Source organism: Melanotaenia boesemani, chromosome 4 (assembly GCF_017639745.1).
Source record: "Melanotaenia boesemani isolate fMelBoe1 chromosome 4, fMelBoe1.pri, whole genome shotgun sequence".
NCBI lineage: Eukaryota > Metazoa > Chordata > Actinopteri > Atheriniformes > Melanotaeniidae > Melanotaenia > Melanotaenia boesemani.
In genome coordinates, this window is record NC_055685.1 from 3,013,621 (window position 1) to 3,023,196 (window position 9,576).

General features: G+C 41.3%; 1 protein-coding gene and 1 long non-coding RNA gene across 2 annotated transcripts; both read right to left on the reverse strand.

Moving 5' to 3' along the window:
* Positions 1-47: 47 nt before the first annotated feature.
* Positions 48-1,318, reverse strand: LOC121637951. The gene is made up of 3 exons (XR_006009972.1): positions 1,272-1,318; positions 1,097-1,159; positions 48-102 (listed from the first exon to the last, which is right to left on the reverse strand). It is a non-coding gene; the product is annotated as an uncharacterized LOC121637951 (long non-coding RNA).
* A 6,458-nt stretch (positions 1,319-7,776) lies between these two features.
* LOC121638587 (39S ribosomal protein L4, mitochondrial-like) lies at positions 7,777-8,430 on the reverse strand. The gene is made up of 3 exons (XM_041983448.1): positions 8,213-8,430; positions 8,062-8,135; positions 7,777-7,958 (listed from the first exon to the last, which is right to left on the reverse strand). The coding sequence occupies exons 1-3, from the start codon at positions 8,221-8,223 to the stop codon at positions 7,813-7,815; spliced, it is 231 nt and encodes a 76-aa protein (XP_041839382.1). The 5' UTR covers positions 8,224-8,430; the 3' UTR covers positions 7,777-7,812.
* Between the last annotated feature and the right edge of the window lie 1,146 nt (positions 8,431-9,576).

The window sequence follows — 9,576 nt, forward strand, 5'->3', positions numbered from 1 at the left end:
GTTGAGATTCAACAAAAACAGATCCATTAATCCAGTTTCAGAGTTTACCTTTGATCCCTTTCGACCCACTGGGCCTGAATCCCCAGGAGGTCCCACAGGTCCCTGCAAAGATGACACGAAACTCTAAAATGTCACGAAAATATTTCATTTACATAATCATCTGTTTTTAAGTCTTTAAACATTATTATTATGTTTACATTTTATGTCCAAATGTTCCAAATACTGTAGTTTATAGATATATTTATAGATCAAAGTTTATTATGACTGCAGATTATGACCAAAGATTTTACCATTTTGTACAAAGAAGCTGTTTTCCATCATTTATGCCACCAGTTATAAATTTATAATGACTACAAGAACCAAAAATATGGTTCTTAGAAAACTGATGGTTTCGCTCATTCTGAGGTAATGAGATAGAGGGTGGGACCTGTTTTCACACTTCTGGCTCCTCCCCTCACCTTCCTTTTCCCAAAAAAAAAAACCAGAAACTCTGGAAACATCACCTAGTTAAATTTGGAGAGCAGAGAAAGATGGACGACCAAACTCAAAGCTAGTTCGGACAAATTTCTCCGTTGTTTTGTTTCCTGTTGCTAACAGTAAAGAAACTCTTCTGTTGTTTGATTTTACAAACGCTTGCTGTAACTTTTCGTGCGTTTTTTTTCTCAGTCTGTCTGACAGCAGAAACACTGCCACCATTCTGCTCCACCTTCTCCAGCACACACTTCTTTCCTGTCAGCCATCTCTGGGCAGCCGATTCTCCTTGCTAACGCCGTTCATGCACAAAAGGACCCCTGTTTCTGTCAGGACGTTATTTGAAACTCTCCCCTAAACAGCCAGATTGGTTTATTCAAGGCAGCTTTTTCTTCCTCAACATTTCTGCTCAGTGGAGGCCAAGACAAACTGTTCACACAGCAGCTGATGTTAATCTCAGGTCGTCCAGCTCAGATCTTCCAGAGATTTAACACATCCTCTCACTCAGAACTTAAAACTGGTCTTCTGGATTAAAGCTGCTGCTGGATTCAAACGTCTTTCCTCGGTTTGTGGAGCAGAAATAAATCAGCTGCATGAGCTGGAAGAGTGTCTCTGTTTTACTCACATCTGCGCCTGGAAGGCCTGGCGCTCCAGGAGTCCCATCTTTACCGTTGTCTCCATCAGGTCCCTGAAAGCAAAAGAATCAGCTTTAGCACAGTTTATTTTAACTAATAAACCCCAAAGTTAGTTTTTTACTTGGGGAAAAACAAAGAAAAAACAACAAAATAAAGCTAGCTCACCAGTCCTCCAACCACTGTGGAGTCTTCTCCTCGATCCCCCTGCAGACACATTTAAAGGATGTTGAAATGACAGCAGTAGTCATGGAAACACTGGTTTGTTTCAGTGTTTAAGATATTTCTTTCAGGTTTCTTCACAAAACAAAATGAATGCTTGATGCAGCCAGATGTTTCTAAACTTCTGGTTCAGACTGTCTCCTGTAGATCTTTCAGGCCAACCAAAAGCTAACGGATGTTCTGGTGGTCAAGCAGTTACGGTGACGCATCCTCTCATTTCCTGTCATCTCTCTGGTGATGGGTTACAGGAACCAAACACACAACAAATGGTTTCCAATAAGTGTGTTGAGTGCTGATGCAGTCATGTTACTGTTTGCAGCCATTGTCTGCAAGATGTCAAGACCAAGGTCATGAAAGCAAGCCTGGTTTCTCATTACAATCCATCAGGTCCCTAATAACAGCATGTGTTCAGATTACTGCTGCTGTCTGGAGCTTATTGCTGCCAGCTGCGTGTGCTGCCAAAGCAGCTTTTTAGATGAACATCCAAAACAGTCAAAAACACTTTTTAATTAAGTTGGTGAAAAAAATGCTAATTCTGCCTGAATTCCATTTGTTTCTAACAGTCACGCAGCTTATAGCACTTCTAAAGCAGGATATTAAAAATATTGGATTTAATAAATTACTTAAAAGGCTCTAACTACATGTAGTTTTCACAGGTATCATATCAGGAAAAATAAGAACGACGAGGTTGATTTACTTCAGCTTATTTCTGAGCAGCTCAGACAAGCTGAACAACAGGAATATAAAATATAACACAAAAGAACACTGATAAAACTATAAATCAAAGCTAAATATTAACCTCACACTCATTAAATGTTCTATTATAATGCTGCAAAGGAAATAAAACCCAAAAAAGATCCACAGAGGGAAGGAAAACTACACCTATCTCTTACCTGAGCCGAGCAAATCAGCAAGATCTGCAACAAAAGAACCAACAAAGACTCCTGACAGGTCCTGGATGGAGCCATGGTCTTCCCACTGACCCTGGAAGATGCTAAAATTCCCTTTTCCCAGATTGAGCAGAGTTTTCAGACAGTCCACCTGCCAGTGTTCCCCCGACTGAAGCCCCACTGCCTGCTGGAAGGAGACGTTGTAAGAGAGCCCTGATTATCCTTGAGAAGCTGATCCAAGGAGGAGGAGTTCTCTGTACTGGCAATGGTGTGGGATACTTCTGTCTTTAAAAGCTGGAAGACAAAAAGAAATAAATTAATAAAACCCAACCTTGACCTGACTTAATTACTGATTTTTTTATTGCATTATGATCATTAAATATAATTTTTTTTCTAAACTTGGGGCATGCTTATAGCTCACCAGACTTTGTTAAGGATTTCAACAACATCTCATGATCCACAGGTAAAACTTGTTCTGTTTTCATTCAGGTAAGTAGCAGAAACTAATTTATCTCATCTCCAAAATGAACAAACTTTATCCACTTTTTAAGACAGGAGCTGCAAACATGAATGCAGTAATTTATGTCTGCCAACTGGGCAGAAACAATCATAAAAAAATTAATAATAAATACAAAATTTGCTTCATGATTACATAGACATGATACTGTATATTAGATAAACAATCATTTGTAAATTATGATACAAAAGCATGAAATTTACTGACATATCATAATATCAGATTAAATTTATTTTATTTTATTTTATTAAAAGTGATCACATGACAATTTTATTCTAGATGAGCTTCAATTAATTTTTAAATGCTGAACAAAAGTTGTTGTGTTTTTGTGTCCTCCAGTCCGATAGATGGCGGTAGTTAGTGTATGAACTAACGTCAATAAAGTTAAACAAAGAAGAAGAAGAAAAAACCCGGATGTTAGTTGTTGACGTAAGCTGTCAGGCGCCGTTTTCAAACTAGAGATGGGATTTATGGCTCTTTGAAGGGAGCCGGATCTTGAGGAGCCATTCCTTTCAAAGAGCCATTCAAAAGACTGGCTCGTTCTTACAATATCTTACAAAATTTGACAATATATAAGAATGACAAACAATCAAAATATGTACCTATATGAAATCTACTATACAAGATTAAAAAATTATAGGAAAAATATAGATAAAAAAGGATAAACCTGAGCAGTCAGAGCAAATTCTAGTAAATGTTTTGGATAGAACTCACAGTATTTGTTTCTAAACAATACTCTCTGCCCATAGATGCTTCACATGAATGGAGCATGTTGGACATCAGACTTCTATGATGTCACAAATGTTATTTATTTTATTTTCATTTTACTCAACTGTACTACTTCTTATTTACTTATTTATTCATTTATTTATTCATTCATTCATTTTTAGCTTGAAGGGGGGTGGGGGGATTGGGCTTGGCATGTGTGAGTGTGACATGAGTGTGTGTGACTGTGTGAAAGATTTCGTTGAGTGTTTTTATTCTTGTGTTTTTAATCATGTAAAGAACGTTGTGTTGCCTATGGCATGAACAGCGCTTTATAAATAAAGTTTGATTTGATTTGATGAAGGCAGTGTCAAAAGTTTGTATATAAAAAGAATGGCTCACAAATGAACGACCCATAGCTGTGAATCGGTTCTCATCGTTCATTTAAAAGAGTAGTTCAAAAGAATCGATTCGTTCATGAACGTCACATCTCTATTTCAAACGGCTGTTGCCCTGGTTACTGTGTTGCTTAACAGCGTCCCTGTTACAAAAAGATGATAAACTTCACTCAATGGAAGACTAAAGGAATACAACAGTTAGGACAGATAATAGAAAATGGAAACTTGGTATCTTTCAGCACAATAATCTCACAGTATGGAATCATCAGTAATAAATTCTTAGAGTACCACCAACTAAAATCAATTATATATAAGAAGTATACCCCTGTACAGTTAGACTTGCAGCTTCCTGTCAGAATAGCAGAATTCTTGAATCTTAATACTCCAAAATTATTATCAAAAATATATAGATTACTTGCAAAGCTAGAAGACAGGATATCTCTCCCAACTTCAAAATGGGAAGATGATTTATCTAATAACTTTGATAAGAAAAGATGGTCACAAATATGTTTAAACACGTTTAAAATGACTCAGAATTCAAATATACAACTAATACAATTCAAAATTCTCCATAGAACTCATTATACAGGACACAGGATGTTCAGGATGGGCCTTTCACCATCAGATATCTGCCCACACTGCTCTGAGAACACTTCTGATAGCTACATCCATGCGCTGTGGTCCTGCACACCTGTCCAAAGGTTCTGGATTAAGGTGTGTGAAGATCTCTCAAAATGGTTTAAAACCAGTTTTTCTGCAAACCCCACACTTTGCCTACTGGGCGACCTGGGCGACACCAACATAGGAATACACTCCATAAACTTGGTCCTCGCAGCCTTATGCATCGCAAAGAAAACTATTCTTGTGAACTGGAAAGATAAGAATAATTTGTATATCCAGCAGTTTAGAAATCTCCTGTTAGACCACATCAGCATTGAGACAATGTCTGCCTCCTCCAGGAACCAATCAGATGACTTTCATTCCCTCTGGTCCCCTGTGACTGGCTACATCACTTAAAGTAGGTGGAGGATTGCGGCTTCGCTGGGATGACGGTGGATGTGGGTAGGGGGTCCCTGGTGGCTTCGGGTCTCCGGTTGTCTCCTGGGTGGGGATCTCGGCTGCTCCACTGTTGGGTCGGCTGGGGGTTCCGATCTGGGCGGGTGGCATTGGGTGGGCCCCGGGGTGGGGCTGCCTCGTGGCGGTGGGGGGTGGCTGCCGGGGTGCCTGGGTCGGTGTCCGTCGGCCCCTGGCCAGGTGGCCGGTCGGGCCCGGGGTGGTAACTTGTTTTAAGCATTCTAAGATCAGTACTCCTGCTGTTTTAATTCATTCCCGTCTCTAATTCATCAAACAAATTTGTGTTTGTCGTCCGACCAGTAATGACTCAACCGACGAAGAAAGCAGATAAGAAGAAATTTGCCTGCCAGCCGCCACCTGTAAATACTCCACCTGCTAGCTGCTTTAACCAGTTTTTCCTCAGTCTGGTACAAGATCATGAGTCCAGTTTTGTCTGGTATCAGGTCACTTCTTTTTTTTCTCACAACCTGTAAACATTGTTGTATCTGCGGCAGATATTAGTTGTGCTGATTATTAAAGTAATTATCAATAACTGCCTGTCATTTTCTTTTGCACAGACTCGGTCTCAGAAAAGCGGTGATGTCAGGCCGATAAACAAATCCTGTAAGTCCACAGAAAGCTTGTGGTTGTGCTGCAGGCTGTTTGTTGGTTAAAATGACTTGTGATGCGGTTTGCTCTGACAGCATTGCTGACCTCTCATTGGTCAGTACTCCTGCTGTTTTCATTCATTCCCGTCTCTAATTCATCAAACAAATTTGTGTTTGTCATCCAACCAGTGATGACGCAACCGACCATCAAGAAAACAGATGTCGTGGCCAGGTAAGTTTGAAACCCGGTAATGAAGGATTTAGATTTGGAAAAGCTTGTTTAGCACAGACCTGAATGAGCTTGATGGGGCCAGTACCGGAAGACCTCAGGGGCCGCGAGGGTTTTTTGTCCCTGCAGGTATTTTCAGTACAAGAAATTCTGGGACAAGTTTAAACCTCCCGGAGAGAGTGACAGGAGCTCTGTCCGCTCAGAGATTAAGGCAAGAAAACACGTCTGCAGTGCAATCTGTTTAAAAAATGGCTGACTCGGACTCTTTGTTCATGTTTAGGTGCCGTCATTTTATTCCTTTTGTTCTTTTTTGTAAACTGATAAACAACTATTCTGACGTGTCAGCTGTAAAGGTTTTTCTCCAAGGCTGCTCCATGAAGCTGCAGCGTGCTGAGGGTAACGTGCGGTATGAACATGTCGTTCAGTAAAAAGCTTTACAGACCGACAGCATTTTCCCTCCAAGCAACCATCAGGAGCTTTTCTGTGTTTCCCTCCACCTGACAGCGGCTCCTCCTCAGCTGCAGCCATCTTTTTTTTCCTCTCAGCCTCTGAAACAAAGGAACTAGAGAAACAGTTAAAAACTGCCTGAGCTGCAGCTTTTGCTCCATCTTATGTAATTATCTGGAGTCCATGACAGCAGCTGTTTTACATGCTACCGTGAGCTTGGCTCAATGATCAGAATTCTAAGACATGATCTGAGGTAAAAACGAAGCTTCGCTTGGTTAAATGTGTGCTCCTGATTCAGACATGAATCATCTGACCTGAACAGGTGATGAAAACATTGATGTAACATGTGTCTGAAACATGCTTTCTGTCTTCTTTCTCCTCAGGAGAAACTTGCCTACCAGCCGCCACCTGTAAGTACTCCACCTGTTAGCTGCTTTAACCAGTTTTTCCTCAGTCTGGTACAAGATCATGAGTCCAGTTTTGTCTGGTATCAGGTCCAGCTGCTTTGTTTTCTCCTTCAGCTCCATCCATCTTAATCGAGACTGGTCCATTAGAAGGTTTTTGTTTTTCTTTTTTGTGGTTGCAGTGATGTGTTCACTATCAATAATTTTTAGAAGTGTTGCTGAGTCCAAACAGTTCTTAAAGCTACAGAATCACATCCATGTATGTAATATACACACAACCTGAGCCCACAGCAGCTCTTCCTGGCTAAACGTTGCAGAGTCTGATGGTCTCTTTCCTGTCGTCTCCACCCAACCGGTCGAGGCAGATGGCCGTCCTCTCTGAGACGGGTTCTGCTGGAGGTTTTGCCTTCCTGTTGCAATAATTCATTCAGCTTTCATTCGGCGTATTAACAGAGATGACGGATGTTTGGGGCTTGTCATGCCATGCGCGCCTTAAATGTGATGTACATTTTAACGCAGTTAATTACATAAATTAGTTACCACAGTTAACGCGTTACAGCCCTTATCTTTTTATTTTGAAATAAAAAGGCGGGAGGAATCTGTAGGTAGGGAACCTGCACTAATAACTTTATTCATCACCACGTTTAGTTCAGAGCCAGTATGCCTGATTTTTAGTTTTATTTCCTGCTTGTGGTACCAGTAACTTTTAATTTTTAATGGGAGTCTCAAGATGTCTTCTTAATCGTTGGGCTTCATGCTCTGCAGACAGTTTTCAGATAAAAGTCACAGATCGACTTCTAACACACTGACGGTAAGTCCAAGAGCCAGAACCGCTGGTATGAAGTATGAAAGCGACTGAAAAGAGAGCGGACCAGATGATGCCGTCTTCATGACGCATACAAACCTGACCCAGTGATTTGGAAAAGCAGCTAAAGCTGTTTTTATATCATTTCAGACCAAGCCTCGGATTGTTCTTGTTCCCAACACCTACATCCCGCCAACTGAGAAGAAGCGCAAGGAGCTCATCTGGCAAGTCCGGAACGACATAGTCAACGGCCGCATTCCTACCACCAGGCCTTGAACTCCTGCTGCTTCTCTTTAACTTACTTCTATTAAAACTTTGCATCAAACATTTTTTTGTAGCATAATTTATTGACTTTTTGTTGTTAAACATAATAAACACAAAGGAAAAACCACCTCCTCGATGTCAGTGAGTTTATTCCAAGTCATTTGCTCTCAGGGGAAGTCAGAGTACGGCAGTCTGAACGGGTACAGAGGCGAGTAACGCTGGTCATGCCACAGCAGCTTCTCCTCCAGAAACTTGACGGTTTCCAAGGTGAGGATGACGGCTTCGTGTTTCAGGATGCTGTGAACGTTCAGACCTGACGGGGAAAACAAAGTTACAAGTTAACATTTAAAAACATCATTTACTTATACAGCTAAATATAGAAACTACCTGAGCATCGGAGTGACAGAAAAACTTACCGATGGCAGGAATGATGTTCACCGTCTTTAAGCTTGCTGTGGCCTGACGGATGTTTTCAGGAAACTCTTCACACCTGTAAGCAACGAGAATCACCAGCGTCAGACCAGAGGGCAGCGCAGGGCGTCTGCAGCTGCTGAGGAGGAAACTTACACATCCACCATCAGCACCGACTGGCCCCAGTATCTGTCTCTGATCAGCTCCAGCAGGTACTGAGAGTCCGGCGTGGGGATGTTCAAGGAGTCCACAATGTGAAGGTAGTCCTGAAGAAACAGGGAAATTAATTAAAGGTCTACAGGAAAAATGTGAGAAAATTAAAAACAGGTCTGAAGAGTTTAACGCAGAACTGGACCTGTAACAAGGTGAACGCTGAGGCTCTGAAGCAGACGTCATGGTCACATGACTGAAGATCTTGGAGGCTTCGTTGGTACAACTGACCCCAGAAGTGACTGATTTGAATATTTGGTGCCATTTCATTGGTTATAAGACGTGGTATACTCAGTGTTCCCTCCTTCATTTTCCTCAAAGATCTTGTACTGATGATGGGAGAGTTAAACCAGCACATCCCAAAGATTCTCTGTGGGGTTCAGGTCTGGACTCTGGACTCCATGGACTCCAATCCATGTGTGAAAATGATGTCTCCTGTTCCCTGAACCACTTTTTTCACAATCTGAGCCCCATGAATCCTGGCACTGAGCCATCAGGGAAGATGGAAGAACCTGCTCATTCAGTATATCAGCTGACCTCATTCTTTGGACACATAATGTTGCTGAACATAGACCTCACCAAATGCTGTAAGGCATTGGCAACATATTACTATCGCTCTGCGTATATTTATGGGTGCCAATGCTAAAGGCACTGGCAACATATCACTATCGCTCTGCGTATATTCCGCTTATTATTACGCTTTCCGTTTTTCGCTCCAAACTTTGGCAGCTATCTCCTCCTACAGCTTTGACTCTACCCCCACAAAAGTTACATCAAACTGTGCGTCTTGATCGGGAGAAGTGTGCTATGACTTTTCTCGTACAAAAGTCTGGCGGTTCTCGAGTAAATCGCAATAAACCGCGGTTTTTTTGGATTCGTGTTTTCCCATAGGAATGAATGGGATTTGGCTGAGATCAGCCAGAAAAACATAGGTCACTTTGGAAGCCTACAGCTCAGCCATACATTCACCTAGAAACACCATTTAAAGTTTAAATGGGTCACGAAAGATAAATCTATCACTGGTCTGAAGGGCATTTTCATATCTTTTATAGTTTAATCAAAATCACTGTTTAAGTTTTAGTAAAAAAATGTGAAGCTGCTGTCACTGTCCCCTCACTCTAGCTTTTGCTTCTACGAGACATGCTTAAACAAAGTTCTCTCACGGCCAGAGTTTTTGCTCTACAGACACAATTTTTACATCAAAACGTAGGTTTTTAAGTTGGCTTTAATTTATCAGGAGCTCATTTTGGGCTAGGACGTACAGATTTGGAGCTACAGAGCTTGGAAAGACACAAAAGGTGTGTCCCAAT

What these genes read in the sequence shown, in the direction of transcription:
- LOC121638587 (XM_041983448.1), bottom strand. An exon ending in GAACATCATTCCTGCCATCG is followed by an intron (nt 7,959 to 8,061) that starts GTAAGTTTTTCT and finishes TTTCCCCGTCAG; the next exon opens with GTCTGAACGTTCACAGCATC.